Raw genomic sequence first — 19,788 nt, forward strand, 5'->3', positions numbered from 1 at the left:
GATGTAGAAGCGGACTAGAGCAAAGGATTTGGGCTGGGAGACATGGGCATGGCACAGCAGACAGTGTCAGGTCCGACCCAGTGCACCTACCTCGGCTCCAAAACAACTTAGCTTTCTCCCTTAAAAAGAACACCACCACGAGCGTCCCTTCCTGCTCTGACCACCTAGGATCTAAGAAGATGAAGCCATGCCAGGCGGTGGCAGCACTCGGAAGGCAGAGGCTGGTGGATATCTGTGAGTTCGAGGCCAGTCAGGACAGCCAGGGCCACACAGAGAAGACCTATCTCAAAAAAATGAACACTTTCCCATACCCCTTTCCCCACAAAAACCAGGCACAGTAGTGTGCACAGTTCACTCCAGCTTGCAGCTAGCAAGAGGCCAGCAACAGGCCCTCTTCCTTTCCTGTGTCTCTCCAGGACAAGGTGGACAGCATCTGAAGGACATCACACACCAAGGCTGACCTCTGCTGTGCATGCGCTTCCCCCCCCCTCCTCTCTCTCTCTCTCACACACACACACCACACACACACACACACACACACACACACACACACACACACACACACACACACACACGGCAGCGAGCTGTCATTCTGTGTTCCCTGGTCTCATGGGAATGGGAGACCACTCTCCAGATTGTACAAGGATCAAGTAGCCCCGGCTTCCTATTTTGCTGACTCTCTTGGTCCTCAGAGTTCTTGCATGTTGAACGGGGAAGAATCAGCTTTAACCCTTCACTCACCTTGTCCCCCGCAGCCTTTAAACCCCTGTAGCATCTAGGCTTTGCCTTTGGCCACTTGCAGCCCAGAGCTGCACTTCTGGCCTCACAGTGCCTGGCATTCCGATACTCTTGACTTCATTCGGTGGCGTTTAGTCTTGCACAAGGAAGTGGACACGTCCTTCCCTCGAGTGCCTTTGTGCTGTGAAGCCTCCTTCCCTGGCCGATGGCTGCAGATCTTCTCCCCCGGGCCTGTGGATTCTTCCAGCAGCTCCCGCTCTTCCTCCCCACTTCCTTTCACACATCCTTCATCTACCCAAGCTGAAAGCGTTGCCACGGTCTGGGGGTCCTTTCCATGGGGATTCCTTCTCCAGACCCTTTGTCAGGTTCTTCACACCACACTCAGGTTCAATGTCATTTCCTTGCAGGAACTTTCTTAAGTCTGTGTGCATACGTGCACACATGCACACACACACACACGCGCGCACACACACACCCCCGCACACACGCTTGAGGGCTGTTCCTCAGGAGTCACCTGCCTTGTTTCTTAGAAATAGGGTTCATCACTAGGACCTGGGGCTCAAAGAGTAGGCTCAGCTGGCCAGTGGACCACGGGGTCCTTCCTGTGTCCATCTCAGAGCGTGGACTGTAAGTGCACAGCGTCCTGTCCAGCATTTCACACGGGGTGCTGGGGATTACGCACAAGCCCTAACATTTGTATGACAAGTCCCTTACCACCAAGCAAGCCATCCCCCAGGCCTCCTAGTCCTCTGAGGGCTGGTTGCCCCTATCCTGTACCCGGGACAAGAAGGGCTGTCACACTTGACTCTGTAGCACGGCTGTCCATCGACTGCCTCTTGGCTGTCTCAGCCGTCCAGGGACACACTCACCATGCACAGGATGTAACACCCACAGGGCCTTGAGATCAGTTCAGTTCCTCAGGCCTTGGCAAAGGCCTGGCTCCCAAGGAAAGCTTAATTAGTGTCTGCTCAATGGAGCTTTCAACCTAGCGAAGCACACCCTAGGAGTCACACTAATACTAAACTGCCGTTGACTGACTTTCTGTGAACCAAGCACTGTATATTATCTCATTTAATCCTTGCAAGGACGAGTAAGGCAAGCGTTTTGTGCCCATTTGTAAGGGGGAAATCTGTGGTTTATATAGTTTGATACTTTGCCCAAGCTCACGCTTAGCTAAAAAGCAGTTCAGTTAAAAACCCAACCCCAGTTTATTTGAGGCCAACATTTAACGCCTGTAATTTTCCATTGCATCATGGTAACTTGGGGGAGAGATCTACTGGACTGAACCTTAGTGATCCCAGAGTTCATTCAGGTTTTTTAAAAAGTGACTTTAGGCTGTTCTGAGTTTGGTTACCAGTCACTGGAATGGGGGGAGCCTGGTGACGGCTGGGCCCAGGGGTTCCTGCAGAGGCACAACAGCGGCAGGGGCAACTGAGGACTGTCCACTGCTGCCAGGGACCCGGTTCATAGGGAGTCAGACAGACACACGCGTTCAGACAGACATGGCTCAGCTCTGCCCCGACAGAGCGTTTCTTTCCTAGTCAAAATGGGGGCAGGGGCTGGCTGCCCTCAGAAGCAGCCTGCTACTCTCCTTGACTTCCAGACTGCTCTTCTCTCTTACTCCATCCTTGGGACTCCTGACAGAGTGACATCCGTGACGACTGACCCAGCACTCATTCCCAGAGCCACCCCCTCCCCCGCCCAGCTGTTCCCAGGGTGGGCAGGGTCCAGGCTGCCAGCAGAAGACAGTGTCTGTGAACATGCAAGCCAGTATGTGCTGCCGTCCACATTCAGTTAACGGGGTGAAGTGCCGTTCTTGTCCTCCCTGTGACACACAGCTCTGGGCTCCTATGCTTAGCCCTGCCCTGGCCCTGGCCAGGAAGAAGCCACGTCAGTGGCCACAGGGGCCTCTAGGGAGCTGGAAATAACTGCGTTGCAGCCTCCACCCAACTCTCCACACAGGGCAGGAGCAAATCCGAACTTTCTCTGTTAATAAGAAGGGGCGCGCTGGGAGTGAGGGCCATGCTGCTCATCTTAGTACCTGGGTAGCTGAGGCAGGAGGATTACCTGAGTGTAAGTCCAGTCAGTGATGCAGAGTGAAAGCCTATCCTCCCCCTCCTCCTCCAACAACAACAACTAAGGTTGCTACCAGGCTGAGTAGGGAGAACCTGGGAACAGTGTGACAGACGAGTTTGTAGGGACTTGGGAAGTGTTCCTTCAGCTCACATGCAAGTCTGTTAGTCCAAGTGTGGCTTCCCTGCATGGCCACACTTGTGTTGAGGAGTGTCTGCCCACCTGAGGGAGGGAGCTGGTCGTGAGCTGTAGCTTCTGCTGCAGCAGTGTGCTGAGCATCTGATTCTGCCGCTCCAGGTCAAACACCCTCTTCTTCAGCTTGATGCACTCCTCCCGCAGGTCCTGTCCACACAGGAAGGACAGGAAGTAAAGGTGAGGAGGCAGGAGAGTGACTTCCCGCCCCACCAGCTGTACTCACAGCTACATATAGCCTCTGGGGATGAGTCCTCTAGGTTTACTGTCCTAATGAATGATAAAGGCCAGTCTCTGTCGCTTCCACACCTCTGCAGCTGCCTTCCTCCCTCTTAGAAACCGTGTCAAAAGGGAGGGGCACCCAAGACGTGGGTGACCCCAAAGTCCAAGTGGCCCGTGTCATAGTGACCCAAGGAAGACTTTCGAGGCCGATGAGCCTCACAGCGTTGGACGGGTTTGGAAAGCAATAGAGAAGTCGGCTGGGGTTTGGGTAAGAGTTGGTACTTCAGCTCAAATCAAACCCACCCTCCTTCCTGGTAGAGAATAATGAGCCCAAGGGAGCTCCTCCTAGGCCACTCTGTGGTGGGTGAGGCTTGGCTGCGCAGGTCTCTGGAGTCCCGGGGCAGGGCCTCCTGACTATACCCTGGTCTGTTCGAAGCAGTTGGGTGGGGGTGAGAGTCCTGAATCCACTCACCTTCTGGTTCAGTAGCGCCTGCACCACGTGGTTGGCAACCTGGGGACACAAAGCCCATTAGCTGAGCTAGCATTGTGCCTACCCACCCCGTCCCAGCACTGTCCTTTGATAAACCCCACAGACCTCATCCAGACAGCGTTCGTAAGTCTCCCGCTGGTTCTCATTAGCCTGTGCAAGTGCCGAGTTCTCTGCCTACAGGGGTGAGGTGGAAAAGGAAACCTTGAGGTCATTTGTATTCCTTGTGCCCAGGAGTGAGGGAGCGGGGGCAGAGTGGGCAAGCTTTGCCCTGTCCATTAAACTCCTGGGCCAGGGCTATCTGACTGTTATACCCAGTAGCCTCTATGACCACCACTGTCCTTGGAGCCAGCAGGGCCATAAAGATGGGGGAGAAAAGACACTCGGGGTATAGGGCAGCTGTATACCCTTTGTTGCCACCTGAACTGGAGAGTGAAGAGGAACCAGGGGCTTCCCAGGGGGAGCTTTAGTAAAGAAACGTCCAGCCATCCCACCTGGCAAGCCTTCTCCGCCCTGAGCTCAGAGGTGGGCAGCCCTGACTCCCGGGGTTCTGCTGGGCACTGCTACCCTACCGTGTCTGCCACCACACACCTCCAGTTCCCGAAGTCGGTGCAGCAGCTCCTGGCAGGTGCCGAGCTCCATGCTGCTGTCTTCGCCAGACGCTGGCCTTAGGTTTCCAGTGCCTCCGGCCGGCTGGTCCATGGCCTTAGGAGTCAGGGTCTGGGAACAAGACCTGGCAGGCTACTCCCAGGAAAGAAGAGAAGACAGGAGGAGGATGACAAAACTCTCTAGTGACCTCTGTTACACTGGTGATAACGTAACAGCTCAAGGTCAGGCTGGGCAACTCCTGTTTACTCGCCCCATCCTGACAGAGGCTGTGCCTATAGAAACCCCAGCCCTCACACACGCCCTGCATGGGGGCCTAGACTCCGAATTCTCGGCTAGTGAATCAGCTGCCCTGGGACTCAACATCCCTGTTTACAAAGTAACAACAACTTTAACTAATGCAACTCACTGTTGACACGTAACACTTGTCTGCCAAGGGATAGTTATCTATCTATCTATCTATTATCTATCTATCTATCTATCTATCTATCTCTATCTATCTATCTATCTATCTATCTATCTATCTATCTATCTATCTATCTATCTATCTATCTATCTATCTATCTATCTGGCTTTATGAGACAGGGTTCCTTAGTGTAACAAGCCCTGTCTGTCCTGGACTCACTCTGTAAACTAGTCTGGTCTTGAACTCACAGAGATCTGTCTACCTCAGTCTCCTGAGTGCTGGGACTAAAGGTGTGCACCACCATGCCCGGCACGAAGGGGATTTGAAAAGTAAGGATGGGCTGAATCTATGGCTCAGCGGGTAAGAGGGCTGGCTGCTCTTCCCGAGGACCCAGGTTTGCTTCCCAGCACCCACAAGCCAGCTATGTCTCCTCTTGGACACATCAAGAAGCACCGTCTGTGTCTTCAACACTCCCTCTTCTGGCTCCAATCAATCCAGGCACCCTGAGAGAGCTTAAAACACTGCCACCCAGGTCCCAGTGGACCAGCGGCTTTGCACACACAGGTCTCTCTGCTGGTGCCTCTTGGTGCCACCTGCCTTGCAGCCTGGGCACTGTTCTCTCTCAAGCTCTGCTTGTGCTTGATGGGCTCTCAGCAGCTCTAGGATGGTCCCCTGACCAAGGCTGTCAGCTTCTGCGCACTGGGCACACAGTACCCACTTCTCTGACCAACCTCACTCTTCCTGTGTACTCTGGCATGCAGGACAAAGACCGAGGACCAGAGACTAGTCTACCCTGGACGCACACGAGCACAGCAGGTCTCGGACTGTCACGGACTGTGTGCGTCTCATCAACGAGGCTCTTGATGTTGCTGTTAGCTTGAAATGACAAGTCTTCACCTTTCGTCCTAGACCCTTCCTGTTACAGATGTCACGGCTTGACTCTGAAATGTCGCCCATGAGCTCATCTTGAGCCCACAGTTTCCGGAGCAGCAATCTTTATGCCTTTGGAGGATGCAGCTCGGTCGCTAACCTCCTGGCTCCCGGCTTCCCAGCCAGTAGCTGTGAACAGTTTTTACCTCAGACTTTTGCCACCACAGACAAAGCCACTTTACACTGTCTTCCTTGCCAAGAGCCAAAAGAAATCTGGCTTATTTATTTATTTATTTATTTATTTATTTATTTGGTTGATTGCTATGTGGAACCTTGGTGCCCAGGGGTGCATGCCCCTCAGCCTCCGCCGATGGCTCTACCGCCTGGTCCTTGCCCGATTAAAGGCCCCACAAAAGAGAATTAGCAACTGTGGATGAGAGAAGAGGAAGCCTCTCAGCGCCCAACCCTCACTCTCCTCCATTGTGAGGTACAGTATAGCCTCTCTCACGCCCAGCCCCTCTCCCAGTCCCTGTCACCAGCATGCACAGGCCCCAGTCCCCTCACCAGGCTGGCACGTTCACGCTGGCAGCCAGAGGCGTCACCTCACCTGTAAAGGAACAGAGGAGCGGTGTCAGGGCTGCCTTCTCTCAGTGCGTGTATGTAGTGGGTCTGGAGTAAGCCCAGAGCCCTGCCTTTTGTTCTCAAAGCTTCTACTTAACGGACAAGGGACATTAGGGAGACAGCACTAAGCTCTGACAATAGGCAGAGGCCCACACAGGGTGGGTCTAGATGAAACCCCCGATGGGAAAGCGCTCAGAGGGAAGAACCAGGGCCAACCTCTTAAGTCCACTCAACCTTCCCAGTTTCTGTCCAGTGACATGGTTCCACTCGCCCCACCAAGGTCCCCAGATTCGAGCCAGAAGTCACTGCCTCCCAGGTGAGACTTCAGGGCCCTTCCAAACCCACACTGCCTCTAATTCTCCCGATCACAGGAGGAGATAAATGTTATAATCAGTGCCTGTATTTAGAGCAAATTAAGGAATAGTTACTATATGTACACTGAGTCTACCCTGTGTGTGTTTAGTGTCAGAAGGCTTTTGTGTACCCCTGCATTAATGTCTCTGACAGCGCAGGCTGGGGTTACCAGCATTTCAGGGTAAAGGATCTTGCTGCCACCCTGCAGCTCGTTCACACAGAATGCTGGACAGACATGGGTGCCCCGGCTCTGTGGGCTCAGCTGGACACATCTAAGCCATACCCTCAGCTATGTCAGACAATTTATATGCAAGCTCTGTCCAGTCCCAAGGCCACAGTAGGCAGAGCTTGCTGTATGGAGTCCCAGAGCTTTACAGCTGGGTGGACTTGAGTTAAGACACTGACTCCGGAGAATTAACTTTCTTGGCTTAGGAAGAAATGGGTAAGACGACTCAGTAGGAAGGGCAGGCAGAGGGCACACTGAGGTGACAGACAGTGCTCGGCGTGAACTCACTGGACACTTCTGATCAGGCAGTACAAAGTCTGCAACAGTCTTGGGTTCACAGTGAACCCAAATTCCAGGGTCCCCACACTGGAGTCTTAGGTGCAGGGTGTCTACATGTCTTAGGCACTGTCTAGCCTGGCCTACTCTGTTCTCTGAGGACCTCCCCTTCCAGGCCTCTGCCCTGTCAGCACAGCCCAGCCTTCCCAGGTCTCTGCCTCCAACACTCGAGAAGAGTCAGCTACAAGTTCTGAGGCCAAGGAGAGAAGCCTTTGTGTGTGTGTGTGTGTGTGTGTGGTGTGTGTGTGTCTCTCTGTGTGTGTTATGTGTGTGTGCGCATATGTGTGCGCGTGTATGTGTCTGTGTGTGTCTCTGTGCCTATGTGTCTCTCTCTGTGCATGTGTGTGTGTGGGGGGGTGTACGTGTGTGTGTGTGTATGTGTTTGCATGTATGTCTCTGTGTGTGTGTGTGGTATGTGTGTCTGTGTGTGGTGTGTGTCTTTGTGCACGTATGTGTGTGCTGTATGCGTGTGCGTGTGTGTCAGTGGCAGGGGTCCTATGGCATACCAGGCAAGCATTCTGCCACTGAGATCGTCCTTCTTAGTATATTCACACATTGCATAGTGGGCGTGTGCCTCTGAAAGCAGAAAAGGAAGAACTATGTAATCCTCTTTTTTTTTTTTTTTTTCCTGAGACAGGGTTTCTCTGTGTAGCCCTTGCTGTCCTGAAACTTACTCTGTAGACCAGGCTGGCCTCAAACTCAGAGATCCACCTGCCTCTGCCTCCCAGTGCTAGGACTAAAGTCGTGCGCCACCACCACCTGGCTTAACACTAATTGTTAACACTCCACAAAAACATATACTCCCGGCAGTTGGAGAGATGGCTCACTTTCTGCTCCTGTGGAAGACGAGGGTTCAGTCCCCAGTACCCACGTGGCAGCTCACAAACACCTGCAACTCCAGGTCTAGGGGGCTCATCACCTTCTCCTGACCTCCCGGGGCACTGCAAAGACATGATGCCCTTACACACTGCAGGCAGAACACTCATACACATACGATGATTATAATAAATCTTCTTTAAAGTTAAAGACCCTTGTTATTTTAACATTGTAAAATGAACTCGGTATAATCTGATTTTCTCCCGACATCATCTCATTTGATATATTTAGAAGTGGGGGGCTGGGAAAAAATGAAAACAATTTTAAGAACTCGTTTCCCTTCTCACGCACAAATGTAAAGGCCTCAGGTTACATCCACCATTCAACAGCTCTGCCCTCACCCCGAATCTGTCCGCCTAGCATCCCCAGCTCCAGTCTGTGACTCCTGATGACCAGTGGCCATCAGCTTTCCTCTCAGCCCCCAGGGAAGGGCAGTTGGCACGAATGAAGACATCTGCGTCCTGGTAAGGTGACTGGGATGCACAGGGCAAGGCCTAGCGCCTGGAAATGATAAGGTAGAGCTAGGGGAAGCTAGTGTTCTCCACGAAGACGAAATCCAAAACAGAGCACAGAGGTCATTCACCAGGATGTCTCTTCATAAGATCACGAAAAAGCATGCCAGGCTGGAGCGAGGGCCAGAACTTGAGGCCACTGTAGTCTTCCGTACTTTAGTACGGGAGGAGACAACACACCCCAAAGGTGACCACTACCTGCTCCAAATGTGACCCCTACAGAGGCAGAGGCCTGAGTCCCGCGGGGATGCACTGGAGACCTGACCTGTCTAAGCTGTGTGAGAGTCACGGCCGATCCTGTGGGAGAAATGCTGCCGTGCCCTGCTCCAGAGGCCTGGCCAACCCAGGGTGGACTCTGCAGGCTGCCACCAGCAGAGAGCAGGAAGCTGTCAGCTACACTGGGAGGAGTCACAGGAAAAGCCTGCTACTTAAACGTGTGGCATGGGGGCGGGGGTGGGGTCACATCTAAATCTATGCTACACTTGTGTGTTTGTGTGCCTAAGTGTGTGCCACAACTCACACGTGGAGGTCAGCTCGTGTAACTTGTAGCAGTTGGTTCTCTCCTTCTAACACGTGGGCGTAGGTTGGCAGGCGTGGTGGGAAGCAACTTTACATCCTAGGAAGCTGAAGATTTATTAAAGAAGGTAGGTGTGGTGGCACAAGCCTGGAAGACTTAGGAGCTTAGGAAGAAGTCTCAAGAGTTCAAAGCCAGCCTGGAACACTCAGGGACAGTCATTTAGTCTTAAAATTTTTTTTAAAGATTTAAAAAAAAACGAAAACCTTCCTGTTGCCTTCTAGTGAACGCCAGAGTGCACAGTGACAGGGTCACCTGGATCTCCTCACGATGAGCGGCATTAAACAAAACCCGTGTAAGTCTTTTCCCCAGAGGCTGAACATGTGGGATGTCTCAGGAAAATACTCTCCTCCTCCTCCTCCTCCCTTGGGGCTTAGTCCAACCAGTTGCTGGGGAAAACCCACACTTGGATCCTAGGATGGCCCTGGTTTAAGCATTCCTCTGTGTGGTGCCACAGCCCATCAGAAAGGTTGGATCAGAGAACTCCTTGCCAGCCAGGCTGGGTAGTGGGGAGGAGGCTGGGTTCGGAAACTCTTAACTTGACTGGAAGCTTCTGCTAGAACAGCAAGCAAGAGGCTCCTCCCCTCATAAGGGGCCTGATTCACAGGGAAGTGACTTCAGTGGAGAGGGGTAAGGACAAGCAGCAGAGAGAACGGAAGGGAAAACTGCTAAGAAGTGTCTGGTCGGTCAGGCCTGTGGTTCACACCTGTGATCTTAAAGCAGAGGTAGGAGAGCTGCCTAACTCTTGGGAGTTCAAGGACAGCCTGGTCAACAGAGAGTTCCAGGACAGCTATGGCTACACAGAGAAACCCTGTCTTGAAAAACTTAAAAAAAGAAGGAGGAGGAAGAGGAGTGGGGGAGAGGGAAGAAGAGGAGGAGGAGGAGGAAGAGGGGAGGAGGAGGAAGAGGAAGAAGAGGAGGGGGAGGAGGAGGAGAGAAGGAGGAGGAAGAAGAGGAGGGGGGAGGAGGAGGAGGGGGTGGAAGAGGAAGAAGAAGAAGAAGAAGAAGAAGAAGAAGAAGAAGAAGAAGAAGAAGAAGAAGAAGAAGAAGAAGAAGAAGAAGAAGAAGAAGAAGAATCCAAATAAACAAATTTGGGCTGGAGAGATGGCTTAGTGGTTAAGAGCAGCATTACTGCTCTAACAGAGGTCCTGAGTTCAATCCCCAGCAACCACATGGTGGCTCACAACCATCTGTAATGGGATCTGATGCCCTCTTCTGGTGTGTCTAAAGAGAGTGACAGTGCACTCATAGACATGAATAAATATTAAAAAAAACAAACACACAGTAAAAATTAAAATTCTGAAGTCCAGCGGCTTGTGCCTGTAATCCAGGGATTGGGCAGGGAGGCAGAACTGGGCCAGTTCGGCTACAGCAGACCCTGCCACAAAGAAGCCAACAGAGAAATACTGTCATCTCTAAAACCCAAGGCCAGGTCTTGCACACGCAAAGCACTGAGCCCTCAGCCCTGCGGCCCCTTTAAATCTAGAAGGCTCGGACGAACAAAGTTTCTGCACCTCAAACACAGATCTTGTACTGGCCTTTAGTCAGCCAAGGAGAGCAGAGGGTCTGTGTCCCAGCCCCTGATCTCCAGTGTGTGAGTGTGAAGCACGGTTGTCTGGGCTCTCTCTCCTCACCTGGGACATCGGCCAAGGCCTCTGGCCCAGAGGAGTCCCTCACTTCCCAGCTGTTTCCCCACCGTCCTCCTGGGAGAGAAGCCAGGGGCAGGGGGTGGGGGAGGAGTGGGCAGCTGCACGGAGGAAGAGATGGGGGCTTACTTAAAGACTCATCTGTGACAGCAGCCAGTTCAGCTCCCAGGCCAGCTGCTCTCTGGAATCCTGGCCTGTCACACCCGGGGTCCACTTATAAATAAACAGCAACCTTTGCACCAACAAGCACAGAGCTAGCTAAGAGCCCCGGGTTGCAGAGGGTGTGAATAGTGACCGGGTAAGACCCGAGAGAGTCCACTTGATCTCTGGCTCAAAGCACCTAAGAATTCCAACTGGACTCACTCCTTCCACAGGGAAAGAAGGCAAGGGGGAGTGGCCATCCCAGACAACAGCCTTCTGCAATGATGCCTTCCGACTCCGTTCACGGGCACTCTGAGAACCTACCTCTCCCAAACCCAACTAAGAGCAGGACCAGACTCCTCCTGGCAGTGTGGGGTGTTGTTGGCCCCTCGGAGACCTCTGGATTTCAACATTCCTCATCTCAGTGCTCAGAGATCTGTTCCCTGTCCAAGGCATAACCCAATGACAAAAATAGCAGCTGCTGGAGGTGGGGAGAGGGAAGGGGTTTCCACACAATGGGTTTATTTGTAGACTACACACCAGGGGCTCAGCAGCCAAGCAGCCGAGGCCCCACTCCCAGAAGGCCAGCCAAGAGCTAGGCCAGCCCAGCTAAGGAGATGGGGAGTGTCAGACCAGAAGGCAATTGAGTTTCTGTGTGACTTCAGGTAGTCAGTCTCTCAGGAAGGGGTTCCTTCCCACTATGTGGGGACTGTTCTAGAACAGTAACTCTCACAGAGGGACCCGGGGACCCCACAAGGTCACAGCTACTTCACAGTCATGACACTGTCTACCTGCATCACTCCCTGCCTTCCCCAGTGGCCTTTCCCAGAGACTGTGTTGCTCATGACCACAGCAGATGCCTGCCTCACAGAAGCCGATACGAGGGACGCACTGCTCTCTATGACATCAGACGCCAGATTCGCAAACAGTAAGAACACAGACACTCTCCACTTTTTGTTTCAGAATATATGACTATTTTCATAGGATATGTTATCATGGTTATTGTTTCTAACATTTCTAGTCCACTTCATTATTTTTTGTTTGTTTGTTTTGAGACAGGGCCTCACTGTGTAGCCTGGCTGGCTTGGAACTTGCTGTGTAGACCAGGCTGGCTTTGAACTAAGAGAGCTGCCTGCCTCTTGAGTACTGGTATTAAGGGCACAGCTAGGTGGTATGATGATGATGATGATGAGTGTGTGCATGGATGATGATGATATGTGCATTGTGTGTGTGTACATGTGTTCTCATTTTGGTGCATGTCTGAAGGTCTGAACCTTCTCTCCTTTCATGTGGGTCCTGGGTGTCAAACTCAGGCCATCGGCTTGGTGGCAAGTGTGTTTGCCTATTAACCATCTCAATGCACCTGTTTTTACACATGTCTGTCTGTCCGTCTGTCTGTCTTGTCTGTGTGCACGCACACAAAGGTGCATGTGTGGAAGTCAGGGGACAATTTTGGGAGTCAGCTCTCTCCTTGACCATAGGTCTCTCTGGAGATCAAATTCCAGATGTCAGGCTTAGTGTCACATGCCTTTGCCAGCATGAGCCATCTCATTGGCCTTTAAGTGAGCCAAAACTCTCAGTTCTAACACAGCGTTGGAAGGGCAGCAAGAGGGCAGAGGGGGCTCTTCCCACGGCTTCCTGGCTACCACATTTCTATCTTGCCACAGGCCTGAAAGCTATGGTTTGAAGCCTACGAAAACACAGACTAAATAAATCTTGTGCTAAAGAGAATGCATAGTGTTTAAATGCCAAAAGGCCTGAGAATCATGTTTGGTTGGTTTTTAGTTTTGTTTTTGCAGTGCTGAGGATCAAACAACCAAGGGATGAACATTCTACCAACCAGGTTACTGCAGAGCCCCGAAGGATCACCCGTCCAGATCACCCGTCCAGAACAGCCGTCCAGGACAGAGAAAGAAAGTTCAGTTTATCACTGTTACCACTACCTACAGGTGGGAAAGATGGCTAACCCAGTGGAGAAGTTACACTGTCTGTCTGCCTGTCTATCTATCCTCCTCTCCTCTATCCATCTATCATCTATCAATTATATCATTCATCCATATAGCTATCATCTATCTACCTATCTATAATCTATCTATCTGTCTGTCCATCTGTCTATCTCTATCTCGTGTCTCTAGTAGCTGAGACTGGCCTGAACTCCTGATCCATCTATGTCTGTCTGTCTATCTCATGTCTCCAAGTAGCTAAGGCTGGCCTGAACTCCTGATTTATCTATGTCTGTCTGTCTGTCGGTCTGTCTCTATCTAGTGTCTCCAGTATCTGAGGCTGGCCTGAACTCCTGACCTTACTTTCCCACTCCCCTAGCTGGGTGCATCCAGGGAAGTACAAGTCAAGCCCAGACTGAACCCACTTTTGAAGAGCCACTGTAGCTGTTGGCTGGAGATCCCCAGGTCCTCTGGCAAATCCTTTCTGCAGGGAATGGGAGAGGCAAAGGCAAGGGACAGACACTCACTCCTGTCCCCAGCTGTTGTTTACCTACTTTTCTCCTTTCTCTGTGCCAACCGCAGGGGCCCCTGTGCTGTGGGTCCTGCCAGCTCTGTACGAAGGCCTCTAGCCGGAGCTCCTCCTTCAATCATGAAATCATGATTCCTCCTCTGCTCTCCTCAGACGTCTGCAAGCTACCCGCCCGTTTCCCCACAGGGGAGAAGCCAGCAGCAGGGACACATCTTTAATTCCAGCACTTTGCATAGAGGCAGGTGGATTTCTATGAGATCAAGGCCAGCCTTGTCTGCATACTGAGTTCCAGGTCAGCCAGGGCTACACGGTGAGACCTTGTCTCAAAACAAATCACAAAAACGAATCGTCTGTCCCTACTTACCACCCAATAGAGCACAGCGTTGTCTCTTCCCTGCCGAGGCCAGTTCATCTTGACTGACACATCTGGTTTTGCTATCTACCTTCTGAAGGCATTTCCCCATCCACTTTTTGCATACTAGGAATTACTCTCAGAGCCTCGAACATGTTAAGCATCCACTCAAACACTTCTCAGGCAACTTTAAGATTTTTTTATTTTATGTAAATGAGTGTTTTGGCTGTACATACGTGTGCGCCAGGTACACGCCTGGCGTCTACATGGTCAGAGGAGGACATCAGAGTCCCCGAAAATGGGGTACATATGGGTGTGAGTCATCATGTGGGTTCTAGAAATTGAAGCCAGGTACTCTGGGAAAGCAACCAGTGCTCTGCTCACTCTACCACTGCTCCAACACAAAGCTTTTCAATAACTCCCTTCAAAGCAAAGGGTTGTGGTACGGTTTTCTCTGAGGCTGAAACATTCCATACCTCAGAGAAGCTCCTTAAACAAGAAGGTGAACAACTTGAAATAGATTCAGGAAGTCCTTGAAACTGAACAGATTCATCAGGCTCCTTCCCAATAGAGTATGAAATAAAAGCTGAGGGTCCCTCTAAGGTCAAGAAAACTGAATTGCAATGAAGATTCTCAGAGGAGAAAAGCTACAAAGAGGACTCCTGAGGCCAGCTGAGCTGCTTGGTGAGGTTTAAAACTCTGGAGCCTGTAGAAGGACACTCTGGCCTAGTGAGCAGCGAGCTCCAGGTTCCCTGCTGTGTCAGCTGCCATTCATGCTGGAGTCTCCTTTGGTGACACAGCCATCTTTCAGTCATTTCTGCTCCTCTAAGTAACGCCAATAAAATGGAACGGTTCACCAAATTGGACTTTGGTGGTATCCATACTTTGGTCTGTTCTGGGTTCCCTATCTAGAGTGAGTAGATGTGTATGTTGTGTCTCCCCAGAAAAAGTTTTGTCACACATCACAAAGTTTCTCAAAATGGAAGAAAAACAAAAGAAAACAAACAAACAATACAAAATTTAAAAACCCAAAGGAGCCATCCTCAGGCATGAGAGCTGGCCCTGGCCCTGACCTGGGCAAACCAGGAGAGCTGGCCCTCGAGGTTCAGGTGCAGGACAGCTGGTGGGGTGACCAACTCAACTTCCACCCAGGCCCAGATCCAGGGTTTTGAGTTGACCACCCCAACATACACCCCACATATGAACTGCTAGAGCATGTGAAGGGGCCGGTCCTGCAGATCCAAAGCTGCAGGATCTCCATGACACAGGGCAACAGCAGGATAACTGGGAGGAGCCCCGGTGAGGATCCAGTATGGATGGTGTAGGAGGACCAGAGGCCATGAACCAGACCAATGACTCATAGCAATGAACGTTTGCAAATAAAGCTGTTTGGAAAAAGGGTGTGCTGTGTGACACACTGGGACACATCACAACTTCCACAGTGAGATGTTTTCTTTTCTTTCTTTTGTTTGTTTTTGTTTTTGTTTTCTTTGATATGGGGGAGGGGGGAGGCTGCAAGGGTAGAGGATGGATATGAAGGGGAGATGAGTGGGACTGGGAAAGAAGAGGTGAAATTCACAAAGCATTCATTAAATAAGAAAACCCTAAAGAACAAAACCTAAATGGAAGGAGGGCTGTGGGCTGTGGCTCTCCCCTTCCTTACTCTGTGTCCTTAGTGGCAGGTCATGGCCACAGCAGTAAACCCAAGCTACTCTTCCCAGTCTTCCCTGCCTTCTACCTGCACTTACTTTACCAAGCCTCGGAGCAGAGTCCCCATGCCACATACAACCCACCCGATTAAACTGTGTAGCCGGTATGTTGTCACACCCTCTGAGCATGCTCAGGCGCAGGTGAGAGGCTCTCACGCTGAACGCCAGCCTGGGAGACCAGAGACCTGGCCTCAAAGAACATCTACAAGTTACAGAGGGACACACACAACTCAGTGGATTTTGCTGTACTCAGGTAAGTGGCCAATCGCATCAACTTTAGACCGTTTATTTACTCTTGCCTTTTCCCTTAGCAGCTTCCGCCAGGGGAACCGCTGTGTAGCTTCTGTCTTCGTAGGTTTCTTTATTCTGCACATTCTGTTTGAATGGAATCACACAGTAAGTGGCCTCCTGTGACTGGCTCCTTTCACCCCGTTACAGTCTGTTCAGAGTTCACCATGCGGCAAGCTTTATTGCGGCCCATTCTTCACGGCTAAGCCTGTGCACAGCCCGAGTTCTGTTTATCCACTCCCTGAAGCAGACACTGGGGCTGTCTGCACCTTTGGGCTATTGTAATAATATGATCTATGGGCACATTTGTGTATGGCTGTATGTTTTCAGGTCTCTTAGGGGTCTGTGAGTAGAACTGCTGGATCATGTGACTTACTTCTAGTTGTTCATGGAGGTACCAGGCTGCCTTCCAAAGCTGACAGTTTTCCATTTCACCAACCAAGTCTGAGGGCTGTGATTTCTTTACACCCTCACTGCTCGCAACCTGCTTTTCTGATCCTAGGCACTCATAACTGTAAGAAGCGGTCCTCACTGTGGTCTGGCTTTGAGAGTCTCACTACACAGCGGGCCTGGAACTTGTTATATTTACGTAAGACCCTAGCCTTGAATTTACAGAGATCCTTCTGCCTTCTGCTGCCGAGTGCTAGAATTAAATATGTGTACTACCATACCAGTTCATGTGGCTTTGGTTTATAATTCCTAGATGATTTACAATGGTGGCCATTATTGAGAGCGTCCCCTACCCCGGGTTCTAACCTCTTTTTATTTTATGTACATGGGTGGTTTTTTTTTTTTTTCTGGCATGTTAAGTCTGTATGTTGTATGTGTGCAACGACAGTGAGGACAGAATCCTCTGGGACTACAGTTACAGAGGGTTGTGAGCCACCATGTGGGTGCTGGGAACTGAACCCAGGTCCTTTGGAAGAGCAACCAGTCCTCTTGACAGCCACCTCTTCAGCACCCGATTTTTTTTTTAAAGATTTATTTATTTATTATATATACTGTAGCTGTCTTCAGATACACCAGAAGAGGGCATCGGATCTCTTTACAGATGGTTGTGAGCCACCATGTGGTTGCTGGGAATTGAACTCATGACCTCTGGAAGAGCAGTTGGGTGCTCTTAACCGCTGAGCCATCTCTCCAGCCCAGCACCCGATTTTTAAAGTTTTACTTATAGAAAAGGTTATTTGAATCTCTGCCCACTTTCAAATTGGGTGGGTTTTCTTTTTTAAAAAAAGATTGATTGATTGATTGATTGATTGATTTATACATACACTGTTGCCATCTTCAGACACACCAGAAGAGGGCACCAGATCCCCGTTGCAGATGGTTGTGAGCCACCATGTGGTTGCTGGGATTTGAACGCAGGGCCTCTGTTAGAGCAGTCAGTGCTCTTAACCACTGAGCCATCTCTCCAGCCCTTCAAACTGGGTTTTCTAAACAGACATCAGTACTCTTTACATGTTCTGAAGATAAACCTCTCAGTCCATATACATTGCAAACATTTCACTCCATTCTGTGGGAGATCAGTGAGGGGATTTTTTTGGTCCTGGACTTTTCTTATCTTTCCAACTTCTCATTTCTCTCCTTCTCTGTGTGTTTGTGTGTGCACATGTATATGTAATATGTGTTTGTGTCTATGTGTGTGTGTGTGTGTACACTTAACAGATATAGTAGCATGTTACCACTTGTATATTTTTCTTTAAGCAGAACGATTTTTAGAAGATGAAGTGACAGAACGTATTCACATCCAGCCAGCACCCCCATGGCAGCTCACTGTCTGTAACTCCAGGATCCAACGCCCCCACACAGACATACATGCAGGCAAAACACCAATGCACATAAAATAACTAAATTATTTTTAAAAGTAGGAAAAAAGAGGCAAGTGGATACCAGGGGTACCAGTGAGACCCTGTCTCGACCACTCACCCCCTTAAAAAAATTCGAACCTCATAAACTCATGAAAAAAGTTTAAACCTTAAAAAAAAAAAGCTAAGGGGCCAGATGTGTTGGGGCACCCCATCCCAGTGCTCAGGAAGCAGAGGCAGGCAGAACTCTGAGTTCAAGGCCAGCCTGGTCTATAGAGTGAGTTCCAGCACAGCCAGGGATACACAAAGAAACCTTGCCTGGGGGGCGGTGGGGGAGGGAGACAGAGCCCGAAATGACTTTTCACAAAAGATGAGCAAATGGCCAGTAAATGTGTAATACTCACATCACTAACCACCAGGGGAATAGAAATCCAAACCACAATAAGACATCACCTACTGTAATAGCTTCATGGAAACGGTGAAAGCCGGCAAGTGCTGGCAACACACGGCCGAGAGATGCAGACCGCATCACGCTTACAGGAAGCAGTATAGAGCTCTTCAAATTACTAAAGCAGAAACAACCCATTCTGAGCAGGCCAAGGGCTACCTGCATCCGTGTTAACTGCACATCATACACAACAGCCAGAAGGAGTCGGGGGGAGTGAACAGGTGAATGACAAACCCAAGGAGACAGACAAACACAGCAGAACACCATTCGGTCCTAGCGATGAAGGAAACCTTGTCATTTGCTACAACGCAAAGAGCCTGGAGGACATTACGTTACATGAAACAAGTAAGGTGCACAGGTAATTACTTAACTGTATGCTCTCCTTCCTGTGTGACATTGGAAAAAGTGGACCATATAGAGTTCAGAACAAAATGGCAGTTACCGGGCTAGGGTTTTCTGGTGGGACCACAGTGGTCGAGGTGTACAAGATTTCAGTTACATGGGAGGCAACGCATATGCCATAGAGTTGTCTTAGCAACTCATGTTAGGCTGGGCTTGCTGACACAGTTGTGTAATTTCAGGTATTCATGAGGTTGAGGCAGGAGGATTTGAAGTTCAAGGCTGTTCTGATCTGTAGAGAGTTTATGGCTATCCTGGGAACTTGGTAAGGCCCTCGATTTAATCCCTATTACAACAACAACAACACCCAAATAATAACAAATACATTGTAAACCGGGAGGTGGTGGCATATGCCTTTAATCCTAGCACTTGGGAGGTAAAGACTGGTGGATCTCTGAGTTTAAAGCCAGCTTGATCTACAGAACAAGTTCTAGGACAGCCAGGGCTACACACAAAATTTCTGGTCTTGAAAGAAACCAAAAACCAGACCAAACAAATTCACAACCAAACCAGCAAGCAAACAGCATTGTGACTTGCACCCCAAATGTACAGGCTCTTTATTTGTTGATTAGTTCCCAGGGATAGAAGAAGTGCACATACAGATGTGCATGTACAACATACAGAAGAGCACATACAGATGTTCACATACAGATGTTCACATACAGAAGTGCACATACAGAAGAGCACATACAGAAGAGCACATACAGAAGTGCATATACAGAAGTGCACATACAGAAGAGCACATACAGAAGAGCACATACAGAAGAGCACATACAGAAGAGCACATACAGGAGAGCACATACAGAAGTGCATATACAGAAGTGCACATACAGAAGTGCACATACAGAAGTGCACATACAGAAGAGCACATACAGGAGAGCACATACAGAAGTGCATATACAGAAGTGCATATACAGAAGAGCACATACAGAAGAGCACATACAGAAGAGCACATACAGGAGAGCACATACAGAAGTGCATATACAGAAGTGCACATACAGAAGAGCACATACAGAAGACCACATACAGAAGAAAGGAGGCAGGAAACTCTGGGTGCATGGGCAAGCGGAATGATTTAGGGCAGCTAGACCGGAGGTCACCAAAGATGAGTATTTTTCATGTTCTGATCCAGGGTGGACACTGTCTGTATTCATATCCCCCTGACACACCTAAACCCAGGCATGGCCACCTCTGCTTGTGACCCCAGCATTAGGAAAGCAGAGACAGGTGGATCCTAGGGGCTCACTGGCCAGTCAGACAAGCCAGAACCAGTGAGTTTAGAGAACATGTCTCAAGGGATGACGGCAGAGAGTGACAGACAGACTGCATGCATGTGTGCATGAACATGTGTACGCATGAGTACACTGGTGTAATCAGAGACTTGATGGGGCTTTCAGGAAAGTTGGAGGCCTGGGAGGTGATACACAGCAGA

The 19,788-nt window shown here is 50.2% G+C and overlaps 1 protein-coding gene and 1 long non-coding RNA gene across 3 annotated transcripts in view; one reads left to right on the plus strand and one right to left on the minus strand.

Moving 5' to 3' along the window:
- Window positions 1-19,788, minus strand: part of Nckap5l (NCK-associated protein 5-like) — a 38,117-nt gene that overhangs the window by 9,256 nt on the left and 9,073 nt on the right. The window contains exons 1-6 of one of the 2 annotated variants that reach the window (XM_087557585.1): window positions 7,959-8,072; window positions 6,159-6,201; window positions 4,304-4,453; window positions 3,821-3,889; window positions 3,698-3,736; window positions 3,034-3,153 (exon numbers count right to left, since the gene is read on the minus strand). In XM_087557585.1, the coding sequence (XP_087413711.1) occupies window positions 3,034-3,153; window positions 3,698-3,736; window positions 3,821-3,889; window positions 4,304-4,414 (339 nt within the window). In that variant the 5' untranslated portion in view covers window positions 4,415-4,453; window positions 6,159-6,201; window positions 7,959-8,072. 2 annotated transcript variants of the gene reach the window in all.
- LOC134479570 (uncharacterized) lies at window positions 11,522-14,565 on the plus strand. The gene is made up of 3 exons (XR_015626013.1): window positions 11,522-11,808; window positions 12,666-12,829; window positions 13,406-14,565. It is a non-coding gene; the product is annotated as an uncharacterized LOC134479570 (long non-coding RNA).

This window comes from Rattus norvegicus, chromosome 7 (genome assembly GCF_021556685.1).
Source record: "Rattus norvegicus strain SHRSP/BbbUtx chromosome 7, alternate assembly SHRSP_T2T, whole genome shotgun sequence".
Lineage (NCBI taxonomy): Eukaryota > Metazoa > Chordata > Mammalia > Rodentia > Muridae > Rattus > Rattus norvegicus.